The sequence below is a fragment of the Megalobrama amblycephala genome, linkage group LG19 (genome assembly GCF_018812025.1).
Source record: "Megalobrama amblycephala isolate DHTTF-2021 linkage group LG19, ASM1881202v1, whole genome shotgun sequence".
In the NCBI taxonomy this organism is placed as follows: Eukaryota; Metazoa; Chordata; class Actinopteri; order Cypriniformes; family Xenocyprididae; genus Megalobrama; species Megalobrama amblycephala.
The window spans coordinates 26,088,948-26,109,680 of NC_063062.1; the positions used below are offsets into that span (position 1 = coordinate 26,088,948).

General features: G+C 38.6%; 4 protein-coding genes and 1 pseudogene across 4 annotated transcripts; all 5 read right to left on the reverse strand.

Annotated features, from left to right (window-relative positions):
* Positions 1 to 688: 688 nt before the first annotated feature.
* On the reverse strand, positions 689 to 3,545 carry LOC125254330 (annotated as a pseudogene).
* Positions 3,546 to 11,758: 8,213 nt separating this feature from the next.
* Positions 11,759 to 12,279, reverse strand: LOC125254336 (histone H2B-like). The gene has a single exon (XM_048168924.1). The coding sequence runs from the start codon at positions 12,235 to 12,237 to the stop codon at positions 11,863 to 11,865; it is 375 nt and encodes a 124-aa protein (XP_048024881.1). The 5' UTR covers positions 12,238 to 12,279; the 3' UTR covers positions 11,759 to 11,862.
* Positions 12,280 to 13,386: 1,107 nt separating this feature from the next.
* Positions 13,387 to 13,996, reverse strand: LOC125254331 (histone H3). The gene has a single exon (XM_048168920.1). It carries the CDS (start codon positions 13,942 to 13,944, stop codon positions 13,534 to 13,536), a length of 411 nt encoding a protein of 136 aa, XP_048024877.1. The 5' UTR covers positions 13,945 to 13,996; the 3' UTR covers positions 13,387 to 13,533.
* Positions 13,997 to 17,834: 3,838 nt separating this feature from the next.
* LOC125254401 (histone H2A-like) lies at positions 17,835 to 18,291 on the reverse strand. The gene has a single exon (XM_048169007.1). It carries the CDS (start codon positions 18,242 to 18,244, stop codon positions 17,858 to 17,860), a length of 387 nt encoding a protein of 128 aa, XP_048024964.1. The 5' UTR covers positions 18,245 to 18,291; the 3' UTR covers positions 17,835 to 17,857.
* A 619-nt stretch (positions 18,292 to 18,910) lies between these two features.
* On the reverse strand, positions 18,911 to 19,662 carry LOC125254298 (histone H1-like). Its single transcript, XM_048168862.1, has one exon. It carries the CDS (start codon positions 19,585 to 19,587, stop codon positions 18,967 to 18,969), a length of 621 nt encoding a protein of 206 aa, XP_048024819.1. The 5' UTR covers positions 19,588 to 19,662; the 3' UTR covers positions 18,911 to 18,966.
* Between the last annotated feature and the right edge of the window lie 1,071 nt (positions 19,663 to 20,733).

Genomic DNA, 20,733 nt, shown 5'->3' on the forward strand with positions numbered 1-20,733 from the left:
GGGATGAGGAAACTAAAACACAAAGTAAATTACAATTCTATCGAAGTCTAAAATCAAATTATGAATTAGAAGAATATCTCTAAAGTGTCAAAGACACAAAGCAGAAACGGATCCTGACCAAGTACAGGCTCAGTGAGCACAGTCTAGCCATCGAGACCGGCAGACACAGAAAGAGCTGGTTACCCAGAGAGCAAAGGGTGTGTGTTCACTGCAGGACAGGAGAGATCGAGACAGAGACACACTTCCTCCTTCACTGCCACAAATACATATCAATTAGAGATCTCTACCTCACCAAATTCAGTAATGTAATAAAGAACTTTACAGCCATGAGTGAAGTAGAGCAAATAAAGATAATATTAGGAGAGGGACCGACAGCAGCACTGGCTGCGAGATACGTGTGGACGTGCCACAGCCTGAGAGACAGCAGGTGAATGTGTGTAATGTGTGTGTTTCCCTATTGTCCACCACAGTGACCCTCAGTACGTGTGTGTGTGTGTGTGTGTGTGTGTGTGTGTGTATATATATATATATATATATATATATTATATATATATATATATATATATATATATATATATATATATATATATATATATATATATATATATATATATATATATATATATATATATATTGTAGAAGAATGTTAAAACACTGTGGTATCAAATGTTCAGACATGTTCTAATTTGTTACACTGTTAATATTATAAAAAATTGATAGTGTTATGATATTTGATAATATCTTCTTCTATTATACAGATGTTTTTATTTTTGACAGACACTTTTCAACATGTTACAAGTTTATTAATAGCCACACCTGTTAGGAAATGGTTGTCAATACAATCATTGTCTGTGTATTTTTTTTAATTAATTATTTAATTATTTATTTAAATATTTATTTAATTACATTTTTTTTTTAAATAAAGATTAATGCAAAAAATATATATATATATAATAATTGTATATGACACTTACCTATGGGGCTGGGGCTGATAGTGTCACTGGCTTCACTCACTCCCACTTTACCCACAATCCTGTAGCGGATCAAGTAATGCTTTTCAAACTCCAATCCAGTCAGAGTAAAGTCTTCATCAGGTGTGTTTCTGACAAGCCACTGTTCCTCAGAGCCAGAATCTGCTTTCACCAGCTTGTACTCCACTCTGTACTGCACAGTTTCTCCAGTCGGGGACTTCTGCAGTTTCAGGGACACACTGTGCTCCTTCACTTCCTTCACTTCTGGTCGGGGAGGCTTCGACACGGGCTGGAACTGTGTGTCTGTCAGCTGCCCTTTTTCATACAGATAGATGGAGGAGCCAGGATGGGATGGATCGGAAATGGCAGATAAAATGAATCGGTATCTCTTTTCATCTTTGTTAGCCTCTGAAAATCTTTTGAAAAGAGATAAGTTCTCTCTCATCTTTAAGATGACATTAAGATTGTTAAACCACTCTTTTGATGCTAACGTGAGAGAACACGGTTTCATTCCCTCATCTAGCTCTTTAAACTCAACATATTTCAGAAACTCCTTCAGGGTTGAAAGATACGGGTGTTCATACTTCAGAGATGTGAAGGTCAAGCACACCAAAACATCAATATCAGGATTAAGGAGGAGGATGTTGAGACTGTCTGCATCTTCAGTTTTGATTCCCTCCAGCTTCTTGGTTTGAGAACTCAAGAGGTTAAGTTCAGACTTTGCCTGATCTAACCACTGGTTAAGCATGTCAGCATTGAAAGGGGAGCTGTAGTGGATCTTCAGGATGTCTTCCAGTGACTTTTCCTCCATCTCTCCTCCTCATATATCAGGCAAGACCTTGGCCACAGCTTTCATGAGCACCATTTTGTAAATGTTAAGACAGTCCTGAAATGAACTGAGCCTCTCTTTGATGTCTTTGAAAACATTAACCAGTGTGTTATTTGAGAGATCATTACATCTCCTCTCTGCCTCTAACAGCCCCTCTATTATATCTTCAGTGTTGGAAACCAGACGTGTGGTGATTTCTCTCTCCAACTGAGCTGCTTTTGTATCCAGAAGAGAAAGAGGATAGAGAGAGACTTTTATTGGAACTGCATTATCTGGATTCTTCTTAAGTATTTTGGGGAGCTTCTTGTACACATCCAGGGCCTCCATGAAAGTGGTGGGGTTCTCATCAAGGCAGAAGTCACCATAAAATGTGCAGGAGATGCTCTCAGCCATTTTCTTTTCATCATTTGTCATATCTAAATGTCCTTTTCCATCAAAAGAAAATTCAGGGATGGCGTTGACCATGATATTCAGTTCTCCCTCAATCTTCTGCTTGTTTTCCTCTTCTGAAACTGTCCGATCAAACACCATGACGGCCTGAGCTCCGTACGTTACACCCATGACCAGTTTTCTGGTCAAACACCTCAGGATAGGTGATATGAGCTGAGCCCAGCTGGGTCATGGTCAGCTGGTCGAAACTGGTGGTTTCACTGTAATTCATTGTAACTCTGGACTGTTGGTTTGAGGATTTGGTGTCACGCAGGTATTTGGCAGATCCTCCCACCTCCACCAGTCCTCCCAAGAAGCTGGCCTTCAGGGAAGCGCTCACATCCAGGAGACTGGACTTACTAGAGAGAGAGTCAGAGCTGCTGAACTTCAAATCTGTCATGGGCTGTGGATGACTGTCCAAATCTTCACTCAGTGACTTCTTATCCCACAGAGTAACACCTGAAATGAGAAATGGCTTTAACAGTTACGTATGAGGACGCAATGAACTGTTGAAGCAAGCATGCCAATATTTTTGTGCTTCATCTTTTGTCTCAAAATGACCACACATGTACTGTTTTGTTGACTCATGTTTGGGTGAAAAAGGAATAACAATCATTTTAGTAGGTACAGCACCTGGAATGAAGGCATCCTTGCGGCAGTCATACAGCATACCAGGATACAGAGGTCTTCCCAGAGCTGCCACTTCAATGGTCTCTGATGCCATGACTGCAGTAAAGAACAATGAACAATGATGATTTACACATATGAAGTTTAATAATGACTACGTCATCATTCTGAAATTCTTTTTACGTGTTACTGATTTCATTAGTTCTCACATAAAATTCCTTAAAATGCAATCTAATTCAGTGTTTAAAAAACTCAAAAACAAATAAAGGCATAAATCCTTCCTTTACTGAATACAATCCAATAAATAATGTTTAACCATTGGCTGTGGTGAAATGACATATGCATCTGATTAGTCTGAAGACATAATGTTTATTCCTAATGCATTTTGAGTCTTCATGCAATACTGTTCAGATCAGCTCATAACATTCATGTCATAACATTACCTGTCCGTATCATTTTAAAGTGGTGTCTCACCTTGTGTGTATTCGTTATGTTCAGAAGTTGTCTGGTAATGTCTTCAGTTGAAGTCTGAAGCCAACTGCGTTCTTTGGTCATATTTATAGTACTTTTTTTAGGAAATGTTTCCTTAAAACATTTTTTCTGGAAGAAAAACTGGTTTCTGGTTAGACAGTGTATTGCTCAACAAGAGGGTAATTATCTGGCTCTGTACATTTTTCAGTCTAAATCACCCGTGTTTCCATTCGGTTTCTGTTACTGTCAGTTCCCTGTTCCTTGTTAGTTGGTTTGATTTGAGGTTATTTAGTCTTGTTTTTCAGGTCTTGTTTGGCCTTCTCAGTGTTAGTTGAATACGTTTCTTGTCTACATTTGTTCTGCTGTTATATCAGGACTCTGGTGTGATAGTTCGGGACTTGCAGCCCAGGCCGCTTATTCTTCAGTTGCCTTTCATTATTTTTTGTAATTTTTTTAATTATTTTTTTTATTTATTTACTTACTTATCTTTTACTGCACTTCATTAGTTCAGTGTCCAAACAGAAACCAGTTTTAAAACCTTTTTATACTTCATGTGTTTTGCTTCATTTTTAATGTTGTATCTTATATTTCATATTTGAACCTTTATAAACTAATGTATTTTAATGGGTCTATTTTTATTTTTTTATTTTTTTGTTCTTTTTAATTTTATTAATTGCTGTATTTATTGGTTCGTTCTTGTCTGTAAAGCACTTTGAATTGCATTAATTTGTTTAGAAAAGTGCTATATAAATAAAATTTGCTTGATTAGTTCACTTTGAAACGATAAATTACCCCAAGCTTTATTCACCCTCAAGCCATTCTAAGTGTATACGACTATCGTCTTTCTGATGAACACAGCTGGAGAAATACTGACAAATATCCGGACACATCCAAGCTTTATAATGGTAGTGAAAACGGTTCACGAGTATGAGTGTCTCCATCCACATCCATCCATCATAAACGTACTCCACACGGCTCTGGGAAATTAATAAAGGCCTTCTGAAACGAAGCGATGCATTTGTGTAAAAAATATATATATCCATATTTAACAAGTTATGAAGTCCAATATCTAGCTTCTGCCAGACTGCCTTCTGTATTCAAGTTACGAAGAAAGTGTAAACTGGCGTCGCATCAGTTTTTTCCAGAAATAGGGAAGGCGTAGGACGTAGTGTAAGCTTTATGAACTGCAAAAGTTTTACACTATAATTGATTATTTGATCAGTAATATTACAACTTTTCATCCAAAAATGTATTTTTCAAAATGTCCTATTTACAAATCATCTCTAAATGGTAATTTTCTGGAAAAGGTTACTACATGCATGAAAGTATGTATAATTTCTCTTCTGTGAAGTTCATTATGATTATATGTTACTTGGTGTGTCTTTTTTTATCTTTCACCTTTAACCCTATATGATTATTCATCAAGTGTGTTCACATACAGTGAACAAATAAATCTAGATTTTAATTCAAAGAGACAAGATGCATGACCTGTCATTTTATTCTGAACCCTTAACACCGGTGTGATCAGAACGTTCAGTGCATCACGTGATCAGCTGCCAAATTCAAATGTGATTGTACGCTTTGGCTGGCGCTAAACGAGAGACGGACGCGTGCAACGCTTTTCGTATATCACAAATATGCAGTGTTTTCAACCACATCAGTGTTATCAATTGTTGTAGAAACCGTGATATTGTCACACTTGGTTACAGCAAAGGATGCGGCAGGATCTAAGTGCGGCAGAAAATGGTTTATTAACAATAACTATAAACAATACACTTGACTGAGAAACAAACAGAAGTACACACAATGGAGAACTGACGAAGAACAGACTGAAATACAAGGCCTAAATAGAGCAAATTAACAGAGCAATAAAACTTGGAACTCAATGAATGAATAGAAACACATATTCAGAACAAACTCAAAAAGTGAACAATCAAACTCAAAACGTGACAGATACACTTAATTTTTCTGTATTCTTTGATGAATAGAAAGTTCAGTGAACAGTTCAATTGTCCTTTACACACAGAGATTTCTCCAGTTTCTCTGAACTTTTTGATGATGTTATGCACTGTAGATGTTGAGATTTGCAAAGATATTTTACATACAGTCAAACCAAAATTTATTCAGACACCTTATGCATTTCATTAATTTCATTAATTTAATTAATTCAGTTTATTCTCTATAGTTTCAAAAAATGGTAATAAAATATGACAAGATCTCAGAGTTAAACTGTGTCAGAAAAACAGCTGTTTTAAATTGTAATACTATTTCACTGTCACATGTCTGTCTGTTTTGGACTCTGTTCTGTTTGTGTCTTCCTTTGTTTCGTTTATTTAGTTGTCATGGTTTCTAATTTGATTAATGTCCTTGTTTCAGGTGTGTCTTGTTAGTTTCTCCCTTTGTTTGCCTTCTGTATATATACAGTGTATATATATATGTGTGTGTGTGTGTGTGTGTTTATTTGATTCTTCTTCTTTGTGCACCTATCTTTGTTCACAATATTACTGTTTTACTGAATTTTGGATTAAACAAATTCAGCCTTGGTTCGCAGAAGAGACAAAAACATTAATCGATTGTTTCCAAACTTTCGACAGGTACTGCATATTTTTGGCCTTATTCTGTGATCTTTTATTTTACATTGTATAAAATCCATAAAGACTACTGTTTATAGTACATAAACCAATCATAATATTGTCATAAAATATATGAAAAAATATTATAGATATTGATTATTGTTCAGTAGTTTATTTAATTTCTCATTAAAAGCAAATTGATTTCAAATTAAAAGCAAGAGATGAGATGAAAAAAATGAAAATAAAAAAAATCAGATAATAAAACTGGTATTATGCCTGACATTTCTGTGCCCCTCACTTCTGAAATGATGGCTATGTCTCTGCCTAAACCATAAATACTCACCCGCCCACAGGTTGAAGATCTTCAGGAAATGACGTAGAAGACTCCCTTGTGCTTTGTTTCTTTCTTGAGGCTCAGTTTGTAGTTATAGGTAAAGTCTACAGGAGACAATCGCAACTATAAAACAGTCCGCCAAAATCCAGTCAGTACATCAGTAACCAAACACAGATCACCCCCCATTTACTACCATAGTAGGAAAAATAAATGCTACGGTATCAGCTGGGGTGAGATCTGTTTGGTTACTTACATTCTTCCAAATATCGTCCTTTGTGTTCAGCTGAACAATTTTAAGCAAACAGGGTGCATAAAATATTGGTGTAAGATTATAGTATCATTCTCTTAATGGATAAAATATGATATTCCTAAAGAAAATGTTTAGAAAAAATAGAGTATACATTAGAGCAGTGAATCTCAACCTTTTTTGAGTAATGGTCCCCCGTCATATTTGGAACCATCCTCAAGGACCCCAGAATAAAATTGACTCATTGGTATCATTAAAGGTGCCCTAGATTCAAAAATTGAATTTACCTCGGCATAGTTGAATAACAAGAGTTCAGTACATGGAAATGACATACAGTGAGTCTCAAACCCCATTGTTTCCTCCTTCTTATATAAATCTCATTTGTTTAAAAGACCTCCGAAGAACAGGCGAATCTCAACATAACAACGACTGTTACGTAACAGTCAGGATCATTAATATGTACGCCCCCAATATTTGCATATGCCAGCCCATGTTCAAGGCATTAGACAAGCCAGTATTAACGTCTGGATCTGTGCACAGCTGAATCATCAGACTAGGTAAGCAAGCAAGAACAACAGCGAAAAATGGCAGATGGAGCAATAATAACTAACATGATCCAAGATATCATGATATTTTTAGTGATATTTGTAAATTGTCTTTCTAAATGTTTCGTTAGCATGTTGCTAATGTACTGTTAAATGTGGTTAAAGTTACCATCGTTTCTTACTGTATTCACGGAGACAAGAGCAGTCGCTATTTTCATTATTAAACACTTGCAGTCTGTATAATTCATAAACACAACTTCATTCTTTATAAATCTCTCCAACAGTGTGTAATGTTAGCTTTAGCCACGGAGCACTATCAAACTCATGCAGAATCAAATGTAAACATCTAAATAAATACCATACTTACGCGATTAGACGTGCTGCATGATGAACACTTTGTAAAGATCCATTCTGAGGGTTATATTAGCTGTGTGAACTTTGTTTATAGCTGTTTAAGGCAAGCGCGAGCTCCGGGGGCAGAGAGCATGAGATTTAAAGGAGCCGCGCTGGTAAGCCGCCTAACCCTAACCCTAATCAGCACGTTTATAATGATGCCCCAAAATAGGCAGTTAAAAAAATTAATTAAAAAAAAAAAAATCTATGGGGTATTTTGAGCTGAAACTTCACAGACATATTCAGGGGACACCTTAGACTTATATTACATCTTTTGAAAACATGTTCTTGGGCACCTTTAATGTCTTTGTGACAAACAAATGCAATCAAGTGTAATTTACTGCTACATTAGTTGACTTGTCCTATATTCATATAGTCAGTTATATTATACATATATTATCTTCTTTTATGGGAACATGTCAAATGTCAAAATATACAAAATAAAAAAAATAAATAAAAAAATAAATAAATCATATTCAGATATTTTATAAGGACCCCGTGGCATTACCGCTGGTTGAGAAACACTGAATTAGAGTATTGTGAGAAAAAAAAAAAAGTATCTGATGCTGAAGGTCTGAAATCAGTGAAAACTTTAAATCTAGATAGGCCAGAGTTTTATAAAGCAGTTTTTATTTGCCATGAAAGACTTGGACATTTAAAGGATTCTTGTGGCTTCTAGAGAAAACGCTCTTGAACTAATCTCCGGGAAAACAAGGGAAACCAGTTTTTCAAGAGACATGAGAGAAACTCTGAGGGGAAAATCACATACTGTCCATCGTTTGCAACGTTTGAGTGAAACATTCACACCCAACAGGAAACGACTGATCGCCTTCAGCTGATTCACGCCTGCAGTATAGGTTGTGCCGACCAAGAATGCGTATTTCCTCATGTGTGTATCTCACAGGTTTTTCCATTGGACTTTAATCCCAACCAGTAAATTAAGTTAAAGTTTGGTACTATGGCAGAAAAACAAACTCTCTATAATGAATTACTTTCACCAAATACATCATAAAATATAAATCGCAGCTGTGTAACAAGTGCATCAGAGCTACAATAAGCATCAAGATCCCAGCTATCAATAAAATAAAAGGTCCCCAGAATAGAGGTCTGCATTCCCGCGGCTCTCCTGCAGGACCTGGTCAGATTTACTGCAGCGAATGAAAGATAGTCGTGGTTGGTAACTCTGGTCTACTTTGGATGGGAACAGGCGGTCTGACAATAACCCAGCCGCTCCTGAGATCCTTTGACATCAGCGCATCCACACTTGAACTTGATGTGAACAAAACACTGGTTACATATGTAAGCGTGGTTCTGTGAATTCTGGACGCGTCAGCCAGCGCTCTAACCGGCGTTCTGTTTCATTCCTCCTGAACGGGATCAGTGGATGACCCTTACCAGCAAAGTCACGAGGAAATTAACTCACCAGAAGAAAAAACAGGATCACAGGCGATGCACAGCCAAGCTCACATCCTGAGAAACAGCAACAGTGATGTTGTAGAACACTGTTAGACATTTCAAGGGGTTTTTACAGATTTAAGGGTAATTAAGATTTACAGTACTATAACCGTATTTCAGTTTTACAGTAACTACATGGTACTGTAATTATGTAATACGGTGCAATTACAGTAAAAAACTCAGGTAATCAGTATTCTACTGTAATTATTTGTCCTAAATATAGATTTTATAATATTATATAGAATTAATTACATAAGTACTGAGATACAATTCAAACAGACAAAATTATTTCAAAAATATCATTTTTTTAATTATTTAAAACATTGCATATACATCACAAAATAAACAGTCTGCCAATGCTGGAAAGGATGTGTTAAAAATGACAATATTTACACTAATGAGAGAGTTTAGGGACAATAGTTTTGTGTTAATTTTAACTCATTAAGCTGTTATTGTTTTTTACAAAGTAAATGTGTCAAAAAGGTTAGCACAAAGATGTGTAAACTTGTTAAATTAACACATTATGTGTCGTCCTTCACTCCATGCATTATGTTAAAAAACAAAATTATGTAAAGTCAATGGTTGTTTAGCTTACTGTCAAAAAAATTATAATTAAATATCAAAAATATAAATACATTTTTAAACAGTCAAAAATGAAATGTCCAATGTCATTACTTACTCTCCCTCATGTCGTTCCACACCCGTAAGACCTTCATTCATCTTCAGAACACAAATTAAGATATTGTTGATGAAATCTGATGGTGAGGCCCCTATTGCCAGCAATGTGACTGAACCTCTCAAGATCCAGAAAGGAACTAAAGACATCGTTAAAACAGTCATGTGACTGCAGTGGTTCAACCTTAATGTTATGAAGAGACGAGAATACTTTTTGTCTGCCAAAAAAACAAAATAACTTTTCAACAATATGTATGATTTCAAAACACTGCGTCATGACCCATCTTTCTTGCAAAGACTGAGAAGCTCTTTTACACCAACACATGATACCCTCATCTATTACCAATTCACCTGCTAACTGACTGTTTAAAACAGTTTGACTTGGATATTAGGGCCCGATCACACGAAAATGCGTATATATAGTACAAGTGTGTAATCTCGTAGAATATATACGCCAAAATGAGTTTTGGCGTGCTTATGGTACGCAGTTTTTTGCGTGCATATGATACGCACTTTATGGCGTATTATACGTGACCCAGTCGTCTAGCATCACACTTTGGTCCTTGTCAAACTCGCTCAAATCCTTACACTTGCCCATATTTCCTGCTTCTAACATCAACTTTGAGGACAAAATGTTCACTTGCTGCCTAATATATCCACCCACTAACAGATGATCAGTGTTATTCTGGAGTTTGATTGTTTTCTGTGTTTCTTTTTCTATCTGTTGTCTGTGCAGATTGCTGACACCTGCTGCTGATCAGTGTGGAGATATAAGCGTCCGCAATCAGCCAAGAAGAGATTCATCTTGCTTGATGGTTTCCTTCACGTCTACATTCACAGACCCACTTGTTGTATAACTTGTGTGTGTTACTCTAACAATGCTGTGAAAATACGTGTTAAGGGTTTTGTAAGGAGTGTGTTCGAGTTGTTTTGACCTGGAGAGGATTTTCCTGTATGTTTTTCCACATTGAAACACTTGTGGTTCCAGCCTACAAAAAACCTTTTTGTAAACTTGTTTTCTTTAAATTAGGACAGGTTTTGTATTTATTTTGATCGTAGGCCTCATTGATCTGAGCTTATATTGGTCAGATATGACCACCCATTGAAAATGAATGTGGGAGTCAAAAACCAGAGAAACAATCAGTGTTCAGGAGCGTGTTCATCATGTTCATGTTCACATGTGATCTGGCAAAATAAAGGCCTCGGACCTGTGGATGTGTGGATACATGCAGACTCGTGCATCCGCGCACATACACACAATCATGTACACAAACCATTTTGAGTATTACAGGCTTTCCTTTTCACAAAGATGAACTTTATCCTCAGATCAATGAGGCCTATGATTAATCAGTTCCAAAAATAAATGCAAAATCTGTCCTAACTGAAAGACAACAAGCTGACAAAAAGATCCAATCCAATATTTGGTGATAAAGTAGCATAACGAGAGATTTATAAGCAGTTTTTTGCAGGCCTGTCATATTGAGCGGGAACACCACGAGCGTTAGAGGGTTTTCAACAGCACAAGAGTTAAACGCTTTCTCGTTTTGTGGATTGTTTTTCTTTTAGGGATTTTTATTTTAATATACAAGTTAGTTTCTGCTAAAATTAGTTAGCAGAATATTTTGTTATTTTTGGGATTGCATTTCCTGAAATAAATTGTATTATATTTTCACTAATTAGCCTTTATTATTCGCTACTCTTTTTGTCAGTAAAATAAAAGATCGCTTTATGGCTATCATGTTTTAAACAAATGAAAAGGTGTCAGGAGCACATCAACATCTCCCTTAATTTTTATTGTTAGTTTATTTTTCCCCTAGACCAAGAATTAAGGAAAGTAACTATATAACTAGTCAATTCAGTCCATTATAGATTATAGACCGTCTCTCTACATGTTGTATTTACTGGAGTTAAAGTTGGATGATTATTCTTGCCTTTATCCTCACCAGCCTCAGTCTGATTAACACAGAAGAAAAAAAAAGTTACTTGATTCTGACCTCAAATGGGAGAAAGTGGAGTGAGATCAGAGACCGTCATCCAAGGAAAAGTTTAGACATTCATAAAAACATTCTTAATTTTAGTAATTTTGAATAAACAAGCATGTAATTGAAACTAAGAATAACATTAGTCTGCTAGTCACATTTTGAGAGATAAACACATTAAACTTTCAGTCTGCAAAACACTTAAACTGAGAACTACCAAAACAGAAAAGGCAGCTTACACCCCTTTAATAATATCAAACATCAGAATCTCTTTTGTGTGAGTATATGGGTGGCTCTTAAAAGAGCCTTTGGGTGTGTGGGAGTCTCGGGGACTCTACTTGGAGCTGGTGTACTTGGTGACGGCCTTGGTGCCCTCAGACACGGCGTGTTTGGCCAGCTCACCGGGCAGCAGCAGACGCACGGCGGTCTGGATCTCTCTCGACGTGATGGTGGAGCGCTTGTTGTAGTGAGCGAGACGAGACGCCTCACCGGCGATGCGCTCGAAGATGTCGTTGACGAAAGAGTTCATGATGCCCATCGCCTTGGAGGAGATACCGGTGTCAGGATGAACCTGCTTCAGCACTTTGTACACGTAGATGGCGTAGCTCTCCTTCCTGGACTTTCTGCGCTTCTTTCCTCCCTTACCGGCGGTCTTTGTGACGGCCTTCTTGGAGCCCTTCTTAGGCGCGGACTTGGCTGGTTCAGGCATGATGCTGAATGATCGCAGAACTGACGAATCAATGTGACTCACGAGCGACACAGAGGCTTTTATTCTCTACCATATGCTAATTTACACAGAGAGACGGGATCACCTGATTGCCTGTTTTCATAGACCACACCCATAAACTCGTGTTTCATTGGACAACTCAAAGCATCACGCGCTGAATGAGAGCCAATCACAGGCTGTTAAATGATAGCCCCGCCCACCGCCAACAGTTTGAGCGACACCCCTCCCCCAGTTTCCTTTGTTTCATTTCCCGCTCTTTTTATTCATTAGTTTGAGAAAATAAATCGTAAAATTTTAAAACCTCTTATAGACACATTGATGGACTTTGGGAGGAAAGACACAAATAAGACACTCTTTCTTCATTATTTAACTGTTGTTGACCTGTTTAAACTACAAAAATAGTAAATAAACGCCCATTTTTGTATAAAATAATTTTTCTTTTCTGTTTTCTCCATTTACACTTCTAACTTACGGTCCTTTCTGATCTAATATTTTTTTGAAACGCCTTATTTAAAGACCGTAACATCGTGTAATAAAGATCTCCGTGCGCCATTTAAACTATTATATTTCATCTATCATGTTGGTTAAAGATAATGAGAAGATGCTGTTGACAGTCTCGACACATCATTGTGAAACTATATTTATGAGTTCATTAATAAAGTTGATTCTCTAACCAGAAAATAACTGCAATTGTTTAATCATTAGTGTGTCTCTTAAAAGAGTCCGTTGGGTTTGTGTAGTTTCTCCTGGTTTCAGGTGTTTATCCTCCGAAGATTGGTTGCTTACAGGACCTGACAGAAACCAGCGCCGCGACACATGACCCTAAACTTCAATGCTAAAATGCTGAATTACGTTTGATACTTATACTTTACTGCCGATGTACATTTTAAATTAATATATAGTCCCTGAATAAATTTAGAAAAAAAAATCATATTATTGTGCAGCATATGCTATCCATGCTTACTATAATAAAAATGTAAAGTTACATAAGGAATTATCACTCTGTGCATGTATTCACTCAGAGTATTAACATATACAGCATTATTTTACTTTATAAAAGTAAAGTCACCTCCAATTTCATTCTTGAAGTGAAAACATGAGCTTAAAAGGAGAAAAAAAAAAAACTCATGCTTTATAACGTGCATATATTTATCTTTGACACTTTGGTTCGACTCTATAATACCAAAACGTGTAATAATTATTGTCGCTGGAAATGGTCTCGTTCAGAGCAGGTTTGTGGCTCTTAAAAGAGCCGTTGGGGTGAAGCGCTGATGCGGGTTAAGCGCGCTCTCCGCGGATGCGGCGGGCCAGCTGAATGTCTTTGGGCATGATGGTGACTCTCTTGGCGTGGATGGCGCACAGATTGGTGTCCTCGAACAGACCCACCAAATAAGCCTCGCTGGCCTCCTGCAGGGCCATGACAGCGGAGCTCTGGAAGCGCAGATCCGTCTTGAAGTCCTGAGCGATTTCTCGCACCAGCCGCTGGAAAGGCAGTTTGCGGATCAGCAGCTCGGTGGACTTCTGATAACGGCGGATCTCTCGGAGAGCCACGGTCCCGGGCCTGTAGCGATGGGGCTTCTTGACGCCGCCGGTGGCTGGCGCGCTCTTCCGCGCTGCTTTAGTAGCGAGCTGCTTCCTCGGGGCTTTACCACCGGTGGATTTACGAGCGGTCTGCTTGGTTCTTGCCATTGCTCAACTCTCCTTCTCTCTGTCCTGCTTGTGCTGGAAATGCGGCTTGATGTTTCACTCCTGCTTTTAAAGCATCGCGCGGCCACGAGCTCATAGTGTCGCTAGGGGGCGCCGAGGCCTGTGATTGGCTAGAGTGTGACGTGCGCGTTTCCTCTTTTCAAACACGCGGAGGGTTTCCCGCTCAAGACGCTTTGTTCAGACCAAGCGGCAACCTCCCCCTTTCTCTCGTGAAGCCAATACGGAAGTAACTTAAACTGCGATTCATCGACTGGCCGCTAGGGACAGACTCCAAAAGAGAGCAGAATCTCATAGAGTCCCATGTTAAATTGGCCAAGTTTATAGCAGAAAAAAACATGTTTACAAGTTGGTTCAAATTGTGGTTTTGGTCTATACTGCTATTTTTGCCCTTCATGACAACTCTGAGGGGGGTGAATTTTTTTATAACTTATCCGTTTAAATTATATTAAGCCTTAAAGTTCTGCATAATTAAGGGCGTGGTCACTTGAGTGACAGGTAGATTGCGCTGCTGTCTGTGAGCCGTCATGTTGCCTCAGCTGCCGCTGAATTTGGCATCTCAGCCGTATTTGTGCTTGATTATTTTATACAATTATAAAATATGGCTTGCTGCATAATATTCGAGACTGATGTGTGTCTGTGTAGATGTGCATGCATGGGGAAGAGACACAGAACACACGTTGTTGGATCGTGGCATTGGCTGAAAGTTTTGGTTGTGAGATTTACTGCAATGACAATGGCGGGAGGATATCAAAATCCGACAGCACTGCTTGGATATTATAACTAAAACTGCTGCACTATTTTGAAAAAAATATACTTTGGACACAGGCTCATTTGTTTGTTATATACGATCGTATACAGTTTTACAACATAAAGGCTGCTCAGATTGCATCCTTTCTTGAAGAACGACGACAGAGCAGATCATTCAGAAGAAATGTGAAATGTTTTTTTGTTTTGCAATGGACACTCATATTTTACCCAAGTGCCACGGATTGGATTCATCTCGCGATCTCTATTTCATTATAAAGGTATGAAGTCCCATTTGATTTTCCATGTTGTTATTTGCACACCCAACACTACTGGTGTTGGAGGATCTATATCTTAAAAAACACCGTAGATTGACAGTAAACCTTTAGAATGTTCTGATGATAAAACTTATCTTCATTAATATTTTAGATCGTATCTAAGATAGATATATAGCTCCTTTGCTGCTAACATGGTTATGTCGAGCTAGGCGGGCGTGGTTTCAGCAACCAGTCACATCAGCTCAAACCACCTCCCCGCCTCTTTGCCCATTTTCAGTTATCCGGGAGTGACGTGCTGTGACGCGCAGCTAAGATGGCCGCGGCCTCATTTAGGCGTCAAAACTGCTGTTCAGAACTCTATGGGTGACGTCACGGACGCTACGTCCATATTGTTTTACAGTCTATGGTTCAGACAGTGTCACACACCCACAGACTTACACTCACACTGCTGTGTTTATTGTGCTGAAATACTCCCTTAATTCAGTGATTGTGCAGACTGGGTAAACCCAGCCTGATCTGCCGGCGATTTGATTTCGCCCGGCAACTCAGTCTGGAAACCCGTACATTCATTTCTACTGCTTCTGTTACACTTTTGCGGGAACCAATCACAGACTTTCTTATCCACCTTGCTCGCTATTGGCGGGTATAACACGATGACGATAGAGAAGTGACAGCAAGCAGGAGCGTCAGTCCAATTCCTTTTAACCTCTCGACAATGCTGAATGACTTCTTTAGTTTAGCAAACAAATTTTAATTGAGCTTAGTCTGGTGATAGCCAGACAAGTGATTGTGCAGATCTCGGATCAGAACTAAATCACATGACAGTCTGTTTAAAGCACTGCAGTCAGTCACACACACTAGAGTTTCGCTCCTTAGAGAAACACTGATAAACTTCTGTTACTCCAGACATCCCCTGAAGACCATATGAATTGATTTTTATTTTGGACAATCTATTAATGTAATATTAAATACATAATCAGAGCTTGGTAAACATATGTATTTTAGGATAAGTGGGTTGGGGGTGTGAATGTCTCTAAACAACTCTACACCTGATGATCTCTATCAGACACATTAGAGAATCATGTTTGGGTCATTCCACCAAATCAGTGCCATTTCTGTCCCCAGGATATTTTATGTATAAATATGCATGAAAATTAACTTAACTTTATTTTATTAAGTAAAATGTCCTGAACATTTCTCTAAATGCAAATTTAAAATAAATAATTTAAAGCATTATTAAAATCTACTGAGAATACTAAAGAATAGCATTTGTCACATGTCCCCGCTATTTAAACTTTATTATGAAATATAATCATTAAAATCTTTCAGAAATCTTATTATTTTTGCATTGTTGTGTTACTCCGTATACCATCTATGCTAAACAAAAATAAATTTCTTTAGAAATCCATAGTATGTTATATAAAATACACATTTTAGTCGTGTCCCCAGGTTTTCAGTCCTGTTACCCTCACACATTTCCTCCTCTGAAAAACTTGGAACATTCCACAAGACACATTTTCAACAGGAAGTTGCATCATCTGGATCTTATGCAGGCCATGAGAAGACCAAAAGTAAGTCCTCTCATTTTAATTTCTGTATATTTGATGAAATTGTAACTATGACTGAGAAGGTCAATCTCAACGTACTGTCCTGTTACCTACATTATTTCTTAGATGTTATTTGTTTATTTTAAAAATATTAACTTTAGGTAAGTCACTAGTATTTGCTCAGTGTCCTCATGCTATTAGCATGTACTCCATGTGGCCATATGTCATGTTTTTGATATTTTTTGCTTAAAAACTCAATCCTGTTACTCATATGAAAAATAAGTGAGTAGAGTCCTCTGGTTTGTTGATTTAATTGTGTGATTATTAGTTGATATAATACTATGTTTCATGAGTTTTACAGTTGAAATTACTTCAATTGTAGATTTATTTAGGATTATTTTTACAGTGTGAATGACATACTTGCAGGGAGCCAGTCCACCACGACGTGACTTCATCTTTTTGTCTTTTTCTTTATTTTGTTTTGTAGAAGATGGAGAGAATCTATACTTTGCAGGTGCCAGAAACACACACCCATGACATGCTGCAAGAGAACGAGTGAAACGCACCCGCAACCCTCTCCTTTCCCCCCTCTCTCTCCACCTCCTTCACTGTGAAGTACTACTATCACAACATCCCTTCAACACAGAAATCTCACTCACACACACGGCCATATACACACTCTCTTTCTCACACATATGGACACTCATTCCTGTTACCAAATTTATTTTACTAAAAAAAAAAATAATAAACTTAAACCACTGTTTTTATCAGTTTTGTTTGATCCATCATTTACACAATTAACTTAAAGCTTCTGTCTTTTAAATGAAAAAAAAAATGTTTTGCGCTTATTAAATACACCTTACCTTAATATAAAGTTATTTTTTTGTCACAAATAACCATCCATTTTTTCAAAATGAACTTTCTGTAGGTGAATATAAAGGAATTAACTGACATGCTTTTACACAGCAAATGAGTTTTGGTAAAAGGACTGAGAAAACATGCATCCATCTTCTGCATTGAAACCTTGTAAAAAATAAAATCAATGTAATATATTCAGTTAAAAAAAAAAAAAAAGTTCAATTTTGAAGAGTTACAACAAATGTCACCCATTGGGTGGAATGGCTCATTTATACATGCACATCTTGTAGCAGTTATTGAATTTGTAATTATTGATGCATTTACCATATTTCTGATTGTTTTGATAGGTCATTTTTATTTCACTCACTGCGTTTATGATGTCTAAATATTAAAGGGAAGCGCTCTCTATCAGATGAAATGAGTGGCTCTTAAAAGAGCCTTTGGGTTTAATGAGAGACTGGAGCTGGTTTATTTGGATTTGGCGGGCTTCTCGGTCTTCTTGGGCAGCAGCACGGCCTGGATGTTGGGCAGCACGCCGCCCTGAGCGATGGTCACTCCGCCCAGAAGTTTGTTCAGCTCCTCGTCATTGCGCACCGCCAGCTGCAGGTGACGGGGAATGATGCGGGTCTTCTTGTTGTCCCGAGCGGCGTTTCCAGCCAACTCCAGGATCTCAGCGGTCAGATACTCGAGCACAGCCGCCAGATAAACAGGAGCACCGGCACCGACGCGCTCTGCGTAGTTGCCTTTGCGGAGAAGCCTGTGAACACGACCGACGGGGAACTGCAGTCCTGCCCTGGAGGAGCGAGTCTTGGCTTTCGCTCTCGCTTTGCCGCCGGTTTTGCCTCTGCCGCTCATTCTGGAGTTCAGTTACTGTAACTTTATCAATGAAAGAGAATAAAAACTCAATCCTGCACACACTGTCTTTATAGGAGAGTGCCAGTCGCTCATTGGTTTAGAGTCTGTTCAGATTTCATCCAATCACTGAACTTCCCTCTAAAGCCCAACCCCTTGACTTTTAAAGACGAAACTAGTGAAATATTTCTGATAGAAAATTAATATAAAAGCATAACAGATTTTAAGATAATTAGATTCCTAAATATTCATTGAACAATGTGGTTTTTCTGTGTGCAGTTAAAATGAACTAAAATGGTGAAATGTAAACAAGTTTTTCAAATAATTCACATCAATATTAATATGCTACTGGGGTTTGACACACACTAACATGGAATATGGATATTATACGCTGTTCCTGCCAAAAGTGCTTCACTTTCACACTATATTTTGTGCCCTTTGACCTCTGAAACTACAGAATTATGTTCATATTGTAATACTGGAGTTTTATCACTTCATATTGTTGTTTGAAATAATTTCTTCTATATATAATGGTTCACTGAAATTAAGTGATACAGTGAAAACTACATATAAATATTTTATATTATTAAGAACAGTTTTCAAAAATGTCATCTTAACTATTTCCTTTGAACATTTACAAGAAATGATTAAATACAGGAGTTTTGCTCTTTACTCAGAGTTAGTGGGTGGCTCTTAAAAGAGCCGTTGAGGAACAAACTAGATTTTTACTTCTTTTTGGGAGCTGCCTTTTTAGGCTTGGCGGCTTTAGGCTTTGCCGCCTTAGGTTTAGCCGCCTTGGCCTTTTTGGGGCTCTTGGCTGCTTTCTTAGCGGCTGCTGGCTTCTTCGCCTTCTTGGGGCTCTTCGTGGCCTTCTTAGCGGCTGTGGCGGCGGGTTTCTTGGCCTTCTTGGGCGATTTCTTCGCGGCGGGCTTCTTTGCCGCGGCGCTCTTGGGCTTCTTGGCCGCAGCGGGTTTCTTGGCCGCGGGTTTCTTGGCTTTAGGAGCCGCTTTCTTGGCCGGCTTCTTCTTGGTCTCGGCTTGCTGCTTGTTGAGCTTGAATGAGCCCGAGGCGCCGGTCCCTTTGACCTGCACCAGGGTGCCTTTAGTCACCAGGCTCTTGATGGCGATCTTGACGCGGGAGTTGTTCTTCTCCACGTCGTAGCCGCTGGCAGCGAGAGCTTTCTTCAGGGCGGCGAGGGACACGCCGCTCCTCTCCTTGGACGCGCTCACAGTTTTGACGATGAGCTCACCGACGCCTGGACCTGCTTTCTTGGCTTTCGCAGCGGACTTCTTCTTGGGCGCTTTGGCCGGGGCGGCAGCAGCCGGGGCTGGGGCGGTTTCTGCCATCTCTCTCTGATCGGATCGAGTCTCTCAAACGCTGTCTGCTTTCAGCAATGAATAGCGCTCGCGCGGCGCTGCGCTCTTAAACAACACATGAGAACCTCGTAGACTCAACCTGGCCGCTCCGCGTCTGTGCGCGTCCACGAGCCGCTCGCGCGTGTGTTTTCTTCTCTCACATTTGGGGCGAAACTGGAGCAGTAAAATAGTTTGTCACAGTCGAAACAAAGCGAGCAGCAAGCAGAGGTTCTGAGCTTTCATTAGAGACTAAAATACGGCGAGAGGAAATGTTTGTTTTGCCTCCGTCAGATCAAATCCGAGGCGAGCATCAGTCACGGGGAAAAGCCGCGTGTGAATCTGCTGGATATTTAAAGTGATAAAGTTGCTGAAAGCCTGAACGCTCCTCTGTGTGTTCAGCAAACAGTCTGAAAGAGACTTGAATGAAATCAGCATCAGTGAGGGGCGAGAGGAGGCTTTCATACAGCTGCTGTTTTGGGCGCTTGAAGCACATGAACATCATCCGGAGTCTGTCTGTGACTCTCATCACCCTCATCTTCACCTTCATCTGTCCTTATAATCAGTTTTCAGCATCAGAATGAGGATTGTGTTGAAGCTCATCTGAATCAGTTCTTCATTTACATCAAGGAGCAGCAAGTGACTTAAAAACAACATTTCTCTCTATTTCTTCTTTTCCTCTTTGTTCTAGCCTGTACTTTTCTGGTCAATGTTTGTATTGTCATCATTTATCATGTCATTTCCTCTTTAAGACTGTTTTCCTTCATGAATATCTTTGGATAAAATCATCTGCTAAATGAACAAATGTAAATAATAAAACACAGGTCACTTGATGTAATTGTGTTATATTTTGATTTAACCATTAAAACTAAATCATAAAACAGTAAAAGGAAGTTGTTTTAGCGCTGTGGTGTAATGGATTCCCAAAGCTGTAAAAAAGGACAAAAACAAAGATCGCTTTCCTCAGCGGACATTCAAACGGACTTGTATAAAGGATATAATATTATGGACATCGACTTGAAGAATGAATGTAATGCAATATACCAGACACAGGTAATAGCCTACTCTCTCTCTCTCTCTCTCTCTCTCTCTCTCTCTAATACTGTACAAAATTCAATGTGTTTCAATGAAGCGACTCAA